This window comes from Aulonocara stuartgranti, assembly GCF_965226115.1.
Source record: "Aulonocara stuartgranti genome assembly, chromosome: 8".
NCBI lineage: Eukaryota > Metazoa > Chordata > Actinopteri > Cichliformes > Cichlidae > Aulonocara > Aulonocara stuartgranti.
Window position 1 is genome coordinate 23,546,682 of NC_138959.1, and position 20,776 is coordinate 23,567,457.

The following is a 20,776-nucleotide window of genomic DNA, read 5'->3' on the forward strand; positions in this document are numbered from 1 at the left end:
ACATATATTAAAGTGATGAATCCATAGATAGATTATAGCTTGGCATAAAGCGCAGGAGAAACTGCTACTGGAACAGCGACCTTCCAAAAACGTCAATGCTAAAAGAAGTATCTTTCATTTCAATATTAATCATAGTGAAGCTACTGATCTATAACATTTGGTGCTTTAGAATAAAACTGGAATAAACTGAATATGTTTCTTCAGAAAATAATGCATTTGAATCTCATTCATTAACACATTAGCATTCAGCTAATAGTTATTGGCAGTTTTGGTGCAAACTGGTGCTTTGACTTTCTACACCACACTGTGTGAACTACACTCACCTTGTTTCCAGGAATAGACTACACTTTCCTGTCATAGTCTGTCATGCCATTTCTTTATATATATTATGAAACAACCGTCATCTGTTGCTTCCTCTGATACTCCTTTAGTCACATATTGTTTGCTTTCTATTCGCCTTCACATCAGTGACAGGCAAGCTGTCACCCTAGATGTCCCACAGCAAATGGATTATGACTGATGGATCGCTCTGAGTGTGTGCTTGTGTGAAAAGGCAACATTTGCATTTCAGGCCACTGCATTCATAACAGTGGGTTATGATTCCGATATTGTCATCTAATAGATGGCAACCTGTCGAGGGTTGCCCACCTCTAACCAGATAAACAGTTAAGAAAATGTATAGCCGTATGGAGTATGATGTTAATGTAAGAGCATGTGGTATCATCAGAAAGAAGTGCAGAGAGGATGACCTGCAGAGAGGAACCACTCTGTAGACAGATGGAGTGTTTTCATGCTGAATCAGACTGAAAACCTTTCATCGATAACACTTTCTTCCATCAACCCACTCTCCTGCTATCTAACCCAAATGTTAACCAACTTACACTTTACAGTCATGGCTGATGACTGAATATCCCCATTTCTCAGATACTGAGGGAAATCTCCTTTTCTTTTCCCCCTCAAGGTTAGGAGATCTTAGTGAGAGAACTGCTTCAGGATAGGTATTAAATATGTTGGTATGTCTAAATTGGAAGTCTAACTTTTAGACTTTCTGCTAATGGAAATGGGATAGGGCTCACTTTAAAAAGGTAGCATGAATGAATAAATATATTACAAAAAAACAGTGCTGTGTTTTTACTGTCGCTCTCTCCAAAAACTGTTTTTATTGTTATATTTTTAATTGAAACTGTGCTCACAAACTGTGACAACAACGCCATCTCGCCTGCATGTAAAACAGCCCAGTTCCGACCTGCTGTTTCCCGATTAAACAAAATCAAAGTGAACAGAGCAATTTTCTTAAGAATTAGTTAATGCCTGAATGCCCTGCCGGAGATTTTTGTCATTATCAAAAAATTACAAGAGTGCTTTTTGTTTTTTTGATCACTGCAGAGCGTCATATCCCGCTGACACCCTCGCCACTTACAGTCCATCATGACCTTTTTATTTAAACTTAGTGAAAATGAAAATGTCACCTGAATGAAGAATCAGGGTTATTCTATGAAACAACATTTGGCTAAACTTTATGAATTCAGTTAATCATGTTGAAAACAGGAGTTGTTTTTATGCACATTTTCAAGTGATTAAACTAAATGGATAAATGAACATAATTTTAAATGTAGGATTTTTCATCAGTGAAAATACAGTGACTGAAGTAAAGTAAAAAAGTAAAGTAAAATTTTATTTATAGCACCTTTCAAGATAAAAATCACAAAGTGCTTCACAGAAGCTAAAACCTAAAAATAAAAATCAACCAAAAGCAAGTTTAAAAAGATGAGTTTTTAGCTGTTTTTTAAAACGGACCACGGAGTCCACAGATCTCAGGCTAGAGTCTAGAACCCATGAAAGTCAACAAATGTTGTTTTCTCTCTCTGCATTCATTTATATAAAGTAAAAACTGGAGGATTTGAGCCACTAAGAAAAAGAAACAGTGGTGTGTCAGAATTCTGAGATCAATTCCAGACTTCCGTCTTTTTTCTCAGAATTATTGGGGAAAAAATCGAAAAGATTCCCCCATTTTCCAACACGTTCTCACTCCCAAAACATAACATTTTGCACTTGGTGACAAATCATCCGTATATTAGGTTTCCGGGCACCTAACACGTCACTATATTACGAGATTGGAAAAATGAGGAAACATGAGAACCGTTTGGAATGAATCTACACATGCACATTTATTTTACTTAAATCACTTTGGAAAACACTACCTAACGTTATTAAAGTGGTGGTTAGGGTTAGGGATAAGGTTAAGGTTAGGGCTGGAATACATGGCTGGAACGTCTATTACCGCGGGACTGTCGTTCGACTGGATTTCATCCACAACCCAGCGCGTAGCATAGAAATATGGAAGGTCACCTTTTGCCTTCCCATGGAACACCTCGGGACGTGACAAATCGTCGGTATATTACGAATCCTCGGGAGTGGGGATGGGCTGTTTTTTCCCAGTGGCCCTAATCCTTCCACAGGACTTAGCCATGGAAGAATACTAAAGTGTTCCTAACTTGGTTAAGTGTTGTGAGGCTTTTTTTCCCCTGATCTATGGAAATAATTCTGTCATCATGCACTTCAGTTGCTTTCTGTTGTCTGAGATCTTAGTGAGAGAACTGCTGCAGGACAGGTATTAAATATGTTGCTCCTGGATGCTCCAGAGTTGGTATGTCTAAATTAGAAGTTTAACTTTTAGACTTTCTGCTAATGGAAATGGGATAGGGCTCACTTTAAAAAGGTAGCATAAATGAATAAATTTATTACAAAAAAGAGTGCTGTGTTTTTACTGTCGCTCTCTCCAAAAACTGTTTTTTATTGTTATATTTTTAATTGTTGTTTTTCGTGCCTTTCAGTTGCTGAGCTGGCGAGTACTTTCAGTCTTTTTAAGATTATCAGATTGTTGATTTGGCCCCTCAAACACACACACATACTCTGCACAAATGCATAATGCACAAATTCAGCTCTGCAAATCAACTCCAGCTTTTTTGTCATGAAATAAAAAAGGAACCTGACCTGACCGTGAAACTGGTTGTCAGATAATTGCTCATTTACTTTAGAGCCTCTAAATATTGTGAAAAGTCTTTGTATTAAAGCTGAAAATCTGCATTTCATGTATTCATTTGCTTGATCTAAATTTTAGATCAAGCAAGATTCTAAAATCTACTGCACAAAGGGAAAACTGCAGAAATTATGCATAAAAGCATCTTGTTATCATAATAATGTGTCTGTCCACAAAGATTTCTATCAATTAAAACCTATAATTGCAGCACATCCTTTGGTAGACACTATCTTATTAACTTTTTCTTTCTAAAAATGTCATTGGTCTGTTTTTTAAGTTACAGGCACACAAATCCTGCATGTTGATGTCAGCAAATTCTACAGTTTACAATCTAGTTTTTCACAGCACAAAAGAAAAGTGACGAGCTGCAGCTGTAAACTCTTTCAGTTTGAGTACCGTGAAGTCGTGGTGACAAAATCTAAAGAAAATGTTGTTTATGAGTGTTTACCGAGATGAATGTTTTTGTCTTCAAGCAACATATTTGCCCATTCTGACGAAAATAACCAGAATAATTTTTATAACCACAGTAATTATAATCTTTAATACCTCATGGAGCAACTCTCAACAATGCAATGGCACATCTGGTTTCTAATGTTTATTTTAAGCCTGGACTCACTGCACAGACTTAACACACATAAATGATTGCGCTGCTCTTTATATGACACTTTACACTCTGCCTCACTCAAACATGAAGCAATGATTCTGAATAAAACCTGACATACAAACAAATCAAAGGTTTATTTATTCTAATAATTCATCATTAAAGAACATATGGTTGATATAGACTAACTGTATAACAGTCAAGTGAATTTCATTTGAGCAGATTTCATTAAAGTTAACGTTTTGCATTTGATTTATGTAACAAAATTACATGGTAAAGTTACATGTAATCAAATTACTTAAGGGTTGGATTTTAGAGATAAATATTTTATGCCATCTCAAACATGCACTATGCTCTATTTTATTTATAACCTTTAGCACATTTAAACAACAGAGCTTGACCCAAAGTGCTCTGGAGGATTTTAAAATAAGCTGTATTTTGTTGTGTTAAACAATTATTGTGCAAAATAAAGATCACACTGATTTAGTGGTCATTAAAATGTGTTCAGAATTTGATGATCAATGGTGATTTATCTCATTAATCATGACACATAAGCTGTCTTTATAAAAGTATAGATGTGGGTATTACTGGCCCTGTATTTACTGTGTTGTACTGATGCAGCATCGCACATCAATACAACACACACACCTATGTGCAATTCTAAGCATATTTCATCTTATATATTCAGTTTAACCTTAAACTTACAGTGGGGCAAAAAAGTATTTAGTCAGCCACCGATTGTGCAAGTTCCCCCACTTAAAATGATGACAGAGGTCAGTAATTTGCACCAGAGGTACACTTCAACTGTGAGAGACAGAATGTGAAAAAAAAATCCATGAATCCACATGGTAGGATTTGTAAAGAATTTATCCGTAAATTGGGGTGGAAAATAAGTATTTGGTCACCTCAAACATGGAAAATCTCTGGCTCTCACAGACCTGTAACGTCTTCTGTAAGAAGCTTTTCTGTCCCCACTCGTTACCTGTATGAATGGCACCTGTTTGAACTCATCATCTGTATAAAAGACACCTGTCCACAGCCTCAAACAGTCAGACTCCAAACTCCGCCATGGCCAAGACCAAAGAGCTTTCGAAGGACACCAGGAAAAGTATTGTAGACCTGCACCAGACTAGGAAGAGTGAATCTACAATAGGCAAGCAGCTTGGTGTGAAAAAATCAACTGTGGGAGCAATCATCAGAAAATGGAAGACATACAAGACCACTGATAATCTCCCTCGATCTGGGGCTCCACGCAAGATCTCATCCCGTGGGGTCAAAATGATCATGAGAACGGTGAGCAAAGATCCCAGAACCACACGGGGGGACCTGGTGAATGACCTGCAGAGAGCTGGGACCAAAGTAACAAAGGTCACCATCAGTAACACACTACAACGGCAGGGAATCAAATCCCGCAGTGCCAGACGTGTCCCGCTGCTGAAGCCAGTGCATGTCCAGGCCCGTCTGAAGTTTGCCAGAGAGCACATGGATGATACAGCAGAGGATTGGGAGAATGTCATGTGGTCAGATGAAACCAAAGTAGAACTTTTTGGTATAAACTCAACTCGTCGTGTTTGGAGGAAGAAGAACACTGAGTTGCATCCCAAGAACACCATAACTACTGTGAAGCATGGGGGTGGAAACATCATGCTATGGGGCTGTTTTTCTGCCAAAGGGACAGGACGACTGATCCGTGTTAAGGACAAAATGAATGGGGCCATGTATCGTGAGATTTTGAGCCAAAACCTCCTTCCATCAGTGAGAACTTTGAAGATGAAACGAGGCTGGGTCTTCCAACATGACAATGATCCAAAACACACCGCCCGGGCAACAAAGGAGTGGCTCCGTAAGAAGCATTTGAAAGTCCTGGAGTGGCCTAGCCAGTCTCTAGACCTCAACCCCATAGAAAATCTGTGGCGGGAGTTGAAAGTCCGTGTTGCTCGGCGACAGCCCCAAAACATCACTGCTCTCGAGAAGATCTGCATGGAGGAATGGGCCAAAATACCAGCTACTGTGTGTGCAAACCTGGTAAAGACCTATAGTAAACGTTTGACCTCTGTTATTGCCAACAAAGGTTATGTTACAAAGTATTGAGTTGTATTTTTGTTATTGACCAAATACTTATTTTCCACCCTAATTTACGAATAAATTCTTTACAAATCCTACCATGTGAATTCATGGATTTTTTTTTCACATTCTGTCTCTCACAGTTGAAGTGTACCTCTGGTGCAAATTACTGACCTCTGTCATCATTTTAGGTGGGGGAACTTGCACAATCGGTGGCTGACTAAATACTTTTTTGCCCCACTGTAAATACAAATTTAGCTTCTAGTTTGTTTGTGGATTAAAGAATTACTGGTGCAACCACATCCATGTAGAGAAAACTGAATCACCAGTGCCTCAGAAAATAACAGAACAAGCATATTCATTCATTTATTAAAACCAGTGTCATTTCATGATAATCACCCTTCTTGGCCGCCAAAGCACAACATCATACTGTAAAACATTCAGCGAGTTCACGGTCAGATTGCTCAAGGCTGTTTAGGAAACTGTTTGGTTTTTTTACTCCTCTCTAAGAGCATTTACCTTCTGTGCACAGAGAGGATTTCCCACAAATGACTAATGAAAGCGGATTTAATTTAGGAACATGAGGTGAAACAACAGAGGCCACAGGATCCTCCTCTCCATTAACACAATGTTACTTTGGCTGATAATACGGGGACAGTCTTGCGACCGGATTTATCCCTACAGTACGAAGCAATAAAACAACTCAACCTTTTTCATCTAGTTCTCTTATCTCCATCCCTCCAGCATCCCTCCCCTTACTCCCATTCTCCCTCTTCTCCCTCCCTCTGACTGATAATCTATGGCCGATCTGCTGACCCACATGTAGTGGGAAAATAATCTAGCTAATGGAGGAGAACCCAGGTGGATAAGGACAGTCAGGACAGGAAAATACAGCAGTCTAGTCCTGATGCTGTTAAGCACAAGCTCATAGAAAGATGGAGGAGGGAGAGTCCGGGAGACCTGCTGCTGGACAGCGAACAGTTTGTTTAATGGCCACTATTGTTCATGGATGCCCTTTCTGTGTCTGCTTTTGCTCTCGAACTGTTATATTACACGAAGAGTGCAACATTCAAATGTGCCTTCTGTGCTATACTGTATAGAAAGTGCTATAATGTAACACAAGTTAAATAAGTTTTATGTGCATCTGGAGGTACAGCTGGTGTTGCTCGACTCGACTTAATCAGTCTTGTGTCTCTGGGTTCATTTAAGCTATAAACGAACATAAATCTGTAGATGATGATTTGTAATTTTAGCTGGATTAGGGAGGTGTGCTGGACTTGTGTTTACCAGAAGTGATGGTTAAATAGATCGTTTGGTTTAAGCGCTGTACATGTAACCTTGCTGTGACTGTAGATGTGCCTTGTCCCCACTACAACTAGCCGGATATGCATATCAATCCACAAAATATGTTACAGGAGTAACACCGTAAGTGTACGAGTACCACAAGTACAGCATTTTATACGTTTTTCTGTGTCTTGTTTCTAGCAATAGACGCATTAGTTTGAAATATGCACACTGGAATTATCTTCTGACATTTTTCCAGCTGTCCTGTGCTGCTGTGGGCAACATCTTCAGCTCTGAACCTCAGCTGCTCCTCTCTGCTGCTGCCGCTGCTCCATCTGCAGGCGCCGCTGCCGTCAAATAACTCCTCTGTACACAGTGGCTCCTAATCAACCTTATTTGACAATTTCTCAACTTCTTCTGAACTGCCGAAGATTCATGAATTTTACATACTCCAAGTCCCAGCATACCATGAAATTCACACCTGATAATGGCAAAAACGTGCTAATCGAGCCGGCCCTCTGAAAGCTGAAGCATTCAAGCTATTTGGCAAAGATTCTCTGAGACGTCTTCATTTATTAGATCACAGCGTGCACTGCATTCGAGGCTAAGTGATGCTTAAGCTGAAATGTGAGGCGGAGAGCTGCTGTTCTTTCCAGTCGAGCTTTCCACTTTAAACTGTGTGTGTGACGCATTCTGTTCATATTCCATGTAAGAAAAGAATTAAAGGCCTGATTTGTGTAACATTACTGAGGCCTCCATCTCTTTTTCTTCTTCCCCTCTCCACCCTTTGATGCAGGTCCAAACGGTAAAGGTTAGCAGCGTATCTGGCTACAGTAGGTTTTAAGAAGTCTGAATAAAAATAATCGCAGGAAACATGGCAAAAAGCTTTAAAGGGGTATGTTAGACACAGAAAGATTTCATTTCTGGCAATGCTGTGAAGTACTGTGAGCTTCACTTAATGGTATCATGGTTTTTATATTCTTTAAAGTGAGATAAAATTAGCTTAAAATAGCTAGCTTGGAGCATCATATACATGCTTCCTAGCTTATGATTCCTATAAACCCATATGGTCAGCAAACAAACTGGTTCTGTAAGTGGGAATGTGTGTTGGGTTAACTGGTGGTTCTAAGTTGCCTGTCGGTACGAATGTGATTATTTAATAACTGTGAGTGTTAGCCCTCTGATAGCATGAATGCTATCCAGTACGCTTCCTGCCTTTCACCCTGTGACAGCTAGCATAAGTTCCCATACAGTCATGAACTAAAAGAAAAAAGATAAGAAAGATAAATTTGATTTGAATGATAAAATTCTGGTTTGCTGGAAGCTCTAAATAATAATAATCACTAAAGTATTTAACTTGAACAGAACATCATTCAAAATATGAGCTTAAGAAAAGAAGACGCCTTCAAGGCACCAAATAACTGGCAGCAGCACAGCTCCATGAAAGGCTTATTAACTGAAAATTTAAGCATGGGAAATTATTTCACATAAAGGTAGAAATGCCTGTATTCCTCACAGATAGGGATGCTTATTAGTATTTAGGCCAGTGGCTAGAATACTAGTTAATCAGCTCGCCTACGCTCAGCGGGTCCAGTCGCCCTAACCGTACACACTAAATTTATTGAAATCAAAGCAACGAGGAACGCTTCATTTGTCTGTGCTGAACCCAAAGGTCTGAAGCTGATATCGATTTTCTCAAAAGCAAATGAGCATATTTAAAATTGTAACAAAAAAACTTTATTAAGGTTTAAAAAATGCATCCAGCTTCTTCACCAACTCGCTCACTAATGCTTGTCTTCCTGTTTCACCTTGAGTGTTTTTTATTTTTACTTTTTTGACCTCTTCCAACATCTGTCCCTCCATCGGCCTTTCTCACTTTGTCTCCCTCCAGACATCTTCAGCCACCTCTCTCTGTGCCTCACATCGCCTTCTCTCCTCCATCCTCACGCTCTTTTTTTTCGTCAGCTGGATCGGATCCAAAGTGTCATCAATAAATCATAACGAGAAGAAAGCAGTCGATGCTCAGGGAAAAAATGGTTCTCTCTCTTCTCTTCTTTTTAGTGTGAAGTCTGAAATCCAAGAGGATGCTTTAAAGTATTTAAAGCCAGTTAAAGGTGCTCAGCTTGCATTTTAAAGCATCAGCACAGTGATACCTCCATATAATTACCTTTATGGATTGATTGTGGTCAAGATAATGGCTAGTAGACTGCACAATGTTTTCTGAACTCTACTATTTGAATAAATTTGACTCCTCTGACTTTCATCGGGAGGACAGCGTCTTTTAATTGACTGTAAATGTGGGCTTCTTTTATACTACTCTGCTTAAATGGAACTATTACGCTTTTCCTTATTGTCTCTTAAAACACTGAGGTTACACTATGTGCGAGTGCTTTCAGACTTTATAGTGATTTGAAAGCTCAAATCCTTAATGTGGTCAACTCAGCCACACAGCCACTATTCAGATGTTTTGTTTGTGAGGGGCAGCCTATCAGAGGAGCTTGTGTCAGACAGTGGGATAACATAAATGCTGCCCTGAGGCCATAGATACGATGAATAGGGATTTTCTTAATGATCTGCCAAAGCTCCTCTAGTAGAGTCCATAACCTTGAAATGAACATCTCTTTAAGCCTTGCATATCTAGTCAGAACCAAAGGGGGAGAAAATGTCCAGTCAATCTAAAACTAGCTCAAAAAATACCAGTACAGCTTCTGTCTTTCGACATCTCTGAAGTCGCTCATGACTAATTCTCCACTCTGTTCTGTAGCAGGTAGATGCCGTCACTCCCGTTTGGGCTCAGCTTGCACATACATGAACCCCACAGTGTCATGGTCCGCGGCCCGGCGTCCGGGGTGCTGATGGGATGCCCACGCCCACGGGCGTGGCTGCTAACCCCACACCTGCATCCCATCCCAGGCGATCAGCAGGTCGTCTCTCAGCGGTAACGTACATCTGCGGGAAAGCCCTTATGAAAAATCATCCATCTGAACTAACACTGTTTTGCCCTGTGTACTCAGATCACAACTCGGCGTTTTTTGTGAGCCACCTGCCTGTCCACCTGCCCGCCTGAGATTTGGATCACGATCAGCCCCGCCGCCTCGACCCCTTTTGGAGCCCCCCCCCCCCTCTGGTTCACTCTGCCCGGCTATCACCGTAAGACGCATACTCCCCCTTCCCTCGTATGCTGCCATTTTTCCGCACCCCAGTAATCTGTTTCTCCTTTTTTTTTGCAGCCTCCCACAGCCCTGCTCTCGGCGTTCCCTGCGCGACTCACCTCCCCGGTCCTTCGGTGTTTTCTGGTTCCACACGTTGTTTTTTCCGGCTACCCTCACGGGACACCTTTAGTTATAATAAAATTTGGTTTCTTTATTCTCTCCTACCCTGGTGTGTGAGTTCTGCTTCTGGGTCCAGCTTGCGCACGGAACTTTGGTTCATGACACACAGATTTTATAAAAGCCTTTTTATTAAAATAAATACATAAATTCCACATCCTGCTCTAAATTATATATTGTATGTAACATTACATGTATATATTTATATAACACTCTGCCACCCAAGTTTGCCAGTGATTGTTTTTGCAAGCCTACTCTCATAGATGATGTTAAAGCCTGCCCATACTTTGGGGTTTTCTGAAAGCTTTACTTCTGGTCTCACTGACACAACACATGAAATCCTTCTGATGTTCTGTCAATTTCACCTTGGTTGCACATTATGTAAAGCACAAAAAGTGGCACGATCTGGCCATCTCGCTACAGTCGGACTGGGGACAGTGGTTGGAGATCCCAGCACAACCCAAATTACTGCCATCTCTGTGAGACAGAGTGCTTCTGCCGTCGGTCTGTGACTGAGTGGAGTCAAGTTGGCAACTACATGAAATCTGTCTGTGATTGCTGACAACTGCAAATCCGTTGCTGTCTGTTGGAAAGCTATTTGTTTCTGCATACAAAAAAATTCATATTAAGTAGATTTTCACATAAAGCGCTTACATTCAGAGTCCAGGCAGAATGTAGTGACAAATAGTGACATAGTTGCTGCAAGTTAGTAATTATCCTATAAAATCACACAGGAGCTCAGCAATCTCACATTTATAAAAGAAACTAACCAAAATACAACCAGTTTGCAATCGTTTGTGCTCAGGCACAGGCACATTGAGACTGATTGCAGATGCCATGTATTCCAGCCCTAATCCATCCATGCATATATCATTTTTTGGTAATAAATGTATCTATAAATGTATATAATTAAATTTGTACATATAAATTCAGTTGTTTGAAAATCTTTGCCAAACTACCTAAGAGCGATTGCTGCCAGTGTAAGTTGGACCACGATTCTTGCGTTTGACCAGCTCTTTGCCCCGAGGTTGAGCGTGGAACACCGTTAACTATCTGGACAAGTTGGTTTCTGCAGCTACATCCATCTCCAAAAGCTAAACAAAAACATTTAAGTTTTTATTTTGCAGGCAACCATTGAGTTTTCCTAGCCACAAGGAGATTGCCATCCTATTTTTACTCTAGTGTGGCTGAGCCAATAAAGAGTCTCAAAATTAAATAGTATTTATTTCGTGCTTTTAAAATACTTCCTTCAACTGTGCCAATAGATAGAAATGAAATGACAAATCAACAGGTGTAAATGGTTGTAGTCTCCAGGGGCCAAATTTATTTCACAGCTCTTACTTCAACTTCCACCAGCAGTGTTGTCATGTATTTCGGAATATAACAATGACAGTGGCTTAAAATGTTCTGCTGTGGACGCAGATCTGTCATTTAAAGTCGGTATTAGAATCTCCTCCGGACTGTCATCAAAAGTAGACAGGACAGCCATTATTCATGGAATACCAGAAAGGGTTTAGATTACAGTAACTGACAAGAAAATAGTATATTTGCAGCTGTAACACAATGGTGGAGGTCAGAAATGATGGAGCACTAGCGGTGGATGAAGGCAGTGATTGCATACATTGCCAGCATGTTGATTTTGAATCCAATGTAATGACTTCAATTGTGGCAGTGTACAATAGTGCATGATTAAAGGCGAGATATCACATGTTTTATTTCATTTAACTGCCACTTTATGGGTAATTTCAGAAAAATTGCATATTTAAAAAGTCTTTTTTTCAGCAGAAGTTATAAGTTACACTGAAAAGTTATCCATGGTGAACTGTACAAGTAGTATCAGTATTTTCATCCAAAGACTCTTCAAGCATCAAACCAGATTAAATATTAAGGGCGTCCAACGAAGGCATCGACCTGACTGCCTCTGCCTCGCTTCCCTTCGTCTTCTCTGTCTGCCCTTCCTCCTGTCCCCTCCTTGCTCCCCTCATTACCCCCTTTCTGTCTCTCTGGGTGGAATCACCACCGCAGTGAGAGTGTAAAGACAGGGTGATGTACTGATAGGATAGCCTGTCTGCTACAGTAAGTGCCACGGCACTCCCTTAGCTATCGATTGGGCCTCTACTGCAGCAATCAATAAATAAATTCATAAATAAATGAAAACACCCCCCTTATCGGGTAATTTACTCCACAGCTGGCTCTCAAACTATAGTGCAGAGCTTTGCTTGTTTACTATCAGTTCTCTCAGGGCTAAAAGTACAGTTGCCATACATATGATGATGAGTTTAGGTTTGATAGGTTAAAGGTGCATGGATATTAGTGAAACATGGACTTATACACCTATGTAGTTACCTTTCTCACTCACTATGTGTTAATAGACCTCTCTGCACTGAATTATTTTTGTTATTAATCTCTGGTTCATCTTTTGCTCTGTCTTCCTTCTCTCACACTGGTCGTGGCAGATATCCCCTGCATCTGCTGGAGGTCTCTTCCTGTTAAAAGGGAGTTTTTCCTCCCCACTGTCGCCAAAGTGCTTGCTAATAGAGGATCATATGATTGTTGGGTTTTTCTCTGTATGTAGTATTGTAGGGTCTACCTTACAATATAAAGCGCCTTGAGGCGACTGTTGTGATTTGGCACCATTGAAATAAAATGGAATTCAATTCAATATACAAACCTATATATAGTAAAAGATGGACTTAGCATCCTTGCATAGGATAGAAAATGAGCATATGTTCCAGGTCTGAAAAGTGAAGCCAACACCAAAGTATCTTACTCCATTATTTTTAATGACTAACAGGTGCCAACCTTGGAAGCTGCAAAAGATTCTGAGTTGTATAGAACTCATCCATCTATTTTCTACCACTTATTCAGGGTTGGGTGGAGAGACAAGCTGTCTGAGCAGATCTCAGTTCAAAAAGCCTATGGGAAAATAGTGCTTGGGTTCCTTTCCTCACTGACCTCAGTAAACTCTGCCTTATGAGTTTATGGGCTTAGTTGCTAACATTAGGTCATTCATCAACTTCATCTGCTTCTTCAATTCAGCATTAGAGTACTATCCCAACTACAGGTTGCCAATCAATTACAAGGAACAGGCAATCATTCACACTGAGTGCCAACTTTGAATCATCAACTGACATACCTGTGCATGTGTTTGGACCCAGAGAGAACCCACACAGACATAAACAGAACAGCCCCTGAGAGGCAACAGTGCTAGCCACCACACAGCCATGCTACCCAGCTCTGGGTGATATTAAACTGAATATTAAATTCATTTTGAAGTTGATTACCCATGACTTCGGCTACTTGAAAATCACAAGCCGTTAATCAAAGACTGTGCGGTATAGCAACCAGGGCCACCCCATGCTCCATGTACAAGTATTTAAACCAGCATTAATGTCAGTGTCCAGTAGGAGACGACTCTTCTAGTTACAAAAAGAAGTCTTGTTGTATAGAAGTCTGTGGGGAAACGACCCTCAGATTGTGTCATCCGTAACCTCAGTAAATGCTGATGACCAGTTTAGAAACTCAACTCAAACTACGACTACACTCAAAACCACATGAACGTGCTGTTTCCCCTCAATTTCAAAACATCAAGAGGATGACAGTGAAAATGTCCAGGGTTAACTAACCAGTGGGTAATGTCAGGGTATCTACTTCCAATCTTTTATATACGGTCTGTGGTTAGGTCAGGTCTGGCACATTCAATGTGACTACACTGACTTTTCTTCATGCTCTGAAACAGAAAGAAATAAAACAACACCCATCTACCGTTCACATTTTGTACAAATGCTGTTGTGTTCAAGTCCCATGCAAATGATTCTGAACGTATTAAGACAGAAAGCTCCAATCTACTAGTCTCTTTATCATGCAAATGCGGTACGGTATCTATTTAACACTCTGCTTTCACAAATCAGAAACTCTTCCCCTGCACATCTATCTGCCTTTCTACACCTTCCACCTGCTCCGTGGAGCCATCCCTCCATCATTCCCTCCTGACAGGGAGGTGATTAGCAGAAGACAGTCCAGACCTGCTGAAAAAGCAGCTTAGCTGTAATTATCGTCTAGGAAAGAAACAAACAGTTCATCAGAGCCTTCCTCCGCAGACTTAACAACTGTTGCCAGGATATATCAAATGCTCGACAACCAGCCGTTACCTTGGTTACCATTGTCTCTGCAAGTCTGGGGGCTCTCCATACAGATGAGTTTTTTTTTTATTTGTTCAGAAATACTAGAACCCATGAAAACAGCTAAACATATTAACATACACTCAACGCCCACACTCTGTGATGTAAGCCAACATACGTGCAGACACCATCAGCTACAGACATGCAAATAAGACTGGTTTTCTGCCACTTTCCATATTGTGCATGCTCTGATAAAAACACACACTCTTCTGATGCCAAACGTTTCCATCAATTATTCTTCCGGAAACCAAGATCCTTAACACTTGCGAGGGCAGGCTGCAAGACCAAACCACCTTAATCACAGTCTGTCCATGATTGTGATATGTGCACATATATCCTAGGATATATCCTAGCACGATTTTTGAACATTTCCCTTTTTATACTCTAGTTCAGCAGCAATGGAGGACAAAAACACAATGCATACAAGATCTGTGACAGTGCATACTTAAGTCCAAAAGTTAAAGTTTCAAGTTACTTGTACTGGTTTCACATAACAATATGTATTCCAATTCAGAGGTTATGCTTTTTGAATTTTATCATCCCACTAAATATAGATATTACTTCAGATAGGGTATTACATATCTGCAAGCTGCTTTGCAACCTGCATTTTACACAATCTAAATTTCATGTTGCATTTGATAAAATGTTGCTCTTTCATATATATATATATATATATATATATATATATATATATATATATATATATACACACACCGCAAATTTAAAAAAGCATTTTTGGAATGTAGAGGTCTTGACTGAACCCTTGATCGGGATGAGGGAACAGAAATGAAGTTTGTCTCCAACAGAGGTTCGCGGGTGTTTTCAGCTGATAGTGGATTTTCAATCAACTGATTGCATGCAAAGCAGGACCTGATTTTCATTCCACTACTTTTATTACACACAGCTAAAATCAACCAGTTAAAATTAAAATTGTGCATTTAATATGGGCCATAAATTTTACAACTGATTAATTAAATGAATTGTTTCCGGTATGTAGATGTCTCTCTCTGTTTCAGGTTTCAGGTTTTTGTGGGATGTCTGCTGTTCCATGTATGCTTGGAAAAATAATAAAAGATTATACAAGCAATAAAAATAAACTGGGTTATCTATTACAAAAGTCGTATACAAAAATTCACACTGGAATACTTCAGCAGATGCGTAATCCTATGCGATATCCTAGGATACAGGATACAGCCTTCCCTGCAACGATGCAATGTCACCCCCGCAGATGTTTCAGTCGCTGCTATAGCCTGAGCTGCTTTTAACGACCTCCCCATCACTCAGGAGATAAATGCCTCCGTATCAAACGCTGAGGTGTTTCCCATCAAGTTCCTTCTGTTGCGTTGGCACTGAGTCAGATTCTCCCTGAGTCATGATGACCGAGAAGGACGCAGCTCTTACCATAATCATATAAAGGCTTCCACTCACGTATATGATTCAGGTAGAGAGAAGAGGAGTGAAAGGAAACCACGGGAATTAACTGAATGTGAGCTGAGAGCAGACATAACCCAAGGCATCACTTCAGTTGTGGAACAGTAGCTCAGTGTAAAATAAAGGGAATGATCTCGCTCTCTCTATATCTCTGTATACAGTATGCACACACACACACACACACACACATATATATATATATATATGTGTATATGCTTAAGGACAATGTGCACTCGCGCGCACACACACACACACAAAAGGAAATGTGTCCCGTTTCCACTGATGGACAACAGAAGCTGTGGCAGAAGGATGGCATTATAAACCAGCGGGGGATGTAGTATGATGAAAATGTCAGACTGAAAGCAGCAGGCTATGTTCTGTAACATGTTTAATCAAATTACAGTGTGTGTGTGCATTGGTGTGTGGGCATGTGTCGCTTGATTTTATGAGCGCGGTATAGTAATTAAAATGTATATAAATGTGCTATAGAGCAAGGGCAGATTTGTAAGTGCTGTAAAAGTTGAAATAATAATAATTAGAAAAGAAATCGACATGCATTCATCAGCTTCTACACAATCTGAACACTAAAGAATTTAAGAGGGTTCGTGGTATTGATTTCAAGTTAAAAGCCTCTAATGGAATACTTAAAGTAAATTTATTTAAGGGCAAATCCAGCAAAGCTCGTGCGAGTTAGAAGGCTTGCTCTACCAGGTTCATGCTTCAGATCTAATACTGTTTGATCCTCTGCCTGCAGCGTCTTGGCTTCCTGTGACACAATTACATCTAGAAGCTCAAAACATCTTTTTGTGCTCCCCAGATTCTATCCTTGTTCTTGAATCTGTCACCGCTTTCCCAGATTCCGCCTTGCACATTGATTATTGTCCAAATTTGTTGCATGTGTGCGTGCTGCTCCTTGCGCGAGCCTCCGGTGTTTATGCACGGTTATGCTTGGCCACCTGTGTGTTTGTGTTTGCGAGTGTAATTGTGTAACTCACCCAGCCAACACTATGAAGAAATCCAAACGGTTCCACGTGTCTCCAAGGTAACACTTCTTGCCAAAAATCCCTAGAGCCACCATCTTGATCACCATCTCGATGGCAAAGAATGCAAAGATGAAGTCATCAAAATCCTGCATAGACAGAAAGAGACAAAAATACAAGGCGTATGATGTAAGTGAGTTATGAGAACTGCAAAGCTGTGGTTGATTAAGAGGCAATCATGTCTGACAGTAGTTTTCTTTGAAAATATACCTTAAATGTAATGATCCAAATACTGGACCAAGATCCGATATGTATTGATGGTCATTGTTTTTCAAATAAACATCATTCAAAGTCTTCAATTTTGCAGAGAGTAATATTAATGTGATGCTAACATGCCATTTTATTTTGATTTGCATTTGTAATTTGATTTTGTGACTTGATCTACGTTGACTTTTGACCTTCTGTTGAGGATCACCAAATCTCTTAATGTATGGTTCATCCTTTGGGGAGCAGATTAAATTTCAGATTTAGGCTACTAGGTTTGGTTTAGGAAAGACTGTAGTTTAGGCTTACATGCATCCATATTACAACAGTTACCATTATATATTATACAATGGTATTTAAGCACACCCAGTAAGGTTAACTATGTAATTGTGTCAAATCATGATGTGACATCTCACCTTCACCTCTAAACATCCTAATCAGGTGTGTTTTGCCCACAACAAGTGTGTTAGAAATGTAATGACAGTGACATTTACCAAATAGGAGTATTTTACAAGCAAGACTTAAGTAGGGGCTGGATATTTTACTCAAATATGGCTGATAACCATATGGAGGTGCTAGAGAAGTGGTTCTCTGCGACAGGATTGTCAAAAATAACAGAAACCTGTTATAGATCTGGTATTTTATTGTAATTCTCTTATTTATTTATTTTTGCTTAATGGCTCCGTTAGACTAGGTTCAAAATAGGATAGCAACATCCTTGTGACTGAGAAAAAGTGGAACAGTCTGAGACTGATTGCAAGGAGATGAGGCGATCTACCTCATCGCCTGGTGGCAAGCAAAACGATCAGCTTTGCAAATGTTTGTACATAACTGCACCATTTGCCAACTTGACCCCAATAAGTTGCAAAATGTCAGCAGACTGACTGCATCTTAATGTCGTTTTATAGCGTTCTTGGTGTGCCAAAGATGATTTAAAGACAGCAACTGGTTGCAGACCTGGTATCCATTTTCAAAGCCAATGAGATCCCAAGCACTAATGTGGTTGAAATAATTTTGGTCTCAAACCACTGTTTTCCCCTAACATCGACTGGCCTCTGTCTTGTTGATTGTTGGTTTTTATTTTCCCTTTTATTATTTTTTAAGTCTCAGTCAGTGCTCAATTCTTTCCCATTTAATTTTGTTTTAAGGTTTCCTGCTTTTGTTTCCCTCCTGTGTGATTGACTACTTTCAGCTGTTCTTGACTGCTTTCCCCTGTGTCTGGTTCCTCTCTTGTGTCACTAATCAATCTCTTTTGTATATAACATCTTTTCTTTTCGTCTTTTGTCAGATCATCCATTTAACTCCCTGTAGTGCTTTTTCCTTTTTTCACTTTCACTCCTCATGTTCTCTTGGATCTCTGTTCTTGTTTTGGATTTGGTGAATTCAGAGGAAAATAATCCAATAAAGGCTCGCTTTATTAGGCTCTACACCACACCATGGCAAAACAAAACACCAGGGAACAAAGAAAATATACTTACAACTACAAGTAAGTGTCAGCAGGCTTCAACCTGAATGTCTGTAGACAATTTTAATATGTCTATAATACACTTCTATATACGCACCTTCATGACAGTTCTCCTGATGGAGAGTACCTGCATTCCCATACAGCACTTTCTTGCTACTTTAGTGGCCGACATTCACGCCAGACTCTGGCTCTACTATTAGTCATACAATATGTTTGATGTTTAAAAATATCCCACTGAGAACCTTTGACAGGAGCGTGATATTTTATTAATTCCTGCAGAGGGATCCTCTTTTCTCTTTAGCCTGTCTCTAGAAGGTCAGGCTCCCCATGGCTCAAGAAAGAGATAACAACCTCCTTGGAGCTGCCAAGGATTTAATGTTTTGCTTAAGGGCACTTCAGCAACTCAGATGCTCAACATCCAAAATGGACCCTGGGACTAATGATGTCTGTCCCGTTTGGCTCCTTTACCATCAGAATTATTGTCTAAAGGTGAAGAAAGATGCACCTTTTCGTCCTTAACTGAGACTCGAGCTAGAAACGTCATTCAGTCAAAACAAACCGCTGATTGCATTAATCAGTATTCCTGCCCTCATTACCGTCTGTCTGGCTCTCTGACTGAGCCTCGGTACTCCAAATCATTATCAAACTGGACTCCAGACAAAAACAAGCGGAGGAATGAGGACAGGAAAGTACAAGAAGAGAACTTTGACTCTCAAAATATGAAAATCAATAAATAAATGAACAGGAGGGAGGAAGAGTCGGAAATGAAAAGGGAAAAGGATACAGCTCAAAGTAAAATAAAAAAAATAAAGAGGAAATCAAGAAAATTTCTGGAAGGAGATCAAGGTTCAGGACACCCACTGATACATGAGTCATTGCAAGATGAAGAGAGAAATGTATAAATATATCAAATCCTGTTAGCTTAAAGAGAAGCTAGCGCCAAAGTTCACTGCAAGTAAAACATGGAGATTCACGTGGGAATCGATGCATGCGAGTCTGTTTACAATTTCAAATCTTATTCAGTTCTATTTTTGGAAATCATTCATGTCGTCTGCATAAAAAAAACCCTAAAACCTCGCCCCATGCTCAACACACAAGGGTCACACTGCTATTTCCAGGGTTACAACCTATCAGACGGCTGTGGAACAAATAACTGCCCCGGGTTCACTCCCTAATGCTGACCATACATCACTCCAGATGTTTTACGCACCACTCATTGACTCCAAAGAGGCAGACGAGCCTCAGAGCAGATTGCTTAGTGATGCATAATCTCCCAAAAGAAAAGACAGAAGAAAAAAACCCCAAAACATTGTGTTCAGTGTTTGATCTAAATTTAATCTGAACTGTCTGGATGCTGGAACTCTTCTATGAAAGGGACCACACTGGCCATAAACTGACATGTGATAGTATGATGTGGATTATATAGATATATTGTCATGGAGTATTTGTTTACGGCCTGAAACCTGAGGCCTTGTTTTGAGCAGTAGCATCAACTAGGAATTATAGGGCCAATCATAGACCGTATATAAAAGATAGACAGTACTTGTTGAATTCTCACTGTGATGAGGAGTGGCGGATCTGACTGAGAATAACACACTTATATGTTAGCAACCTGTCATACCGCGGCACATATAGTCCTTTATAGTGCTTCTAGATTCTAATCAGGACTAGAATTAACAAGACGGCCGCCGTGCTTTAGTCGAAAAGCTTTGACACCAGTCAGCAGGAAACTGTTTTAGAGTTATTCCATTTCTTTATCACACAGACAAACCTAGATGTATTGTTGAAATTGCACTTCATCCTCCTTTATTAAAATATCTCAGATATATCTAATTCAACTTCTCTACACTGACATGAGGAGGAGTTTCACTCAGTTCAACCTCAAGCCCCAAATGACACCATCATGTAGCTCAAGAGAACTCTCGTCATAATTCAGTGTTTGAAATTTCCTGCAGGTTGCCCAGAAACGATTCACACTGCAAAAAACTACAATGTATATTAGAGAAACATAAACAAGGATTTATTTCTTTGACAACCCTTCAAGTTCAGCCTTCTATTGTTGACTTGACCTGAGATTTTGATTTCAGCAAAATTACATCGTACTGTATGCTGAATCACACAACTCCAGTGAAACTTA

General features: G+C 39.9%; 1 protein-coding gene across 4 annotated transcripts in view; it reads right to left on the minus strand.

The window, feature by feature from the left end:
* Positions 1-20,776, minus strand: part of cacna1g (calcium channel, voltage-dependent, T type, alpha 1G subunit) — a 214,964-nt gene that overhangs the window by 172,467 nt on the left and 21,721 nt on the right. For all 4 annotated transcript variants that reach the window (XM_082543656.1, XM_082543655.1, XM_082543657.1 and 1 more), the window contains exon 2: positions 16,926-17,059. In XM_082543656.1, coding sequence (XP_082399782.1) covers positions 16,926-17,059 — 134 coding nt within the window. The remainder of the gene's footprint in view (positions 1-16,925; positions 17,060-20,776) is intronic.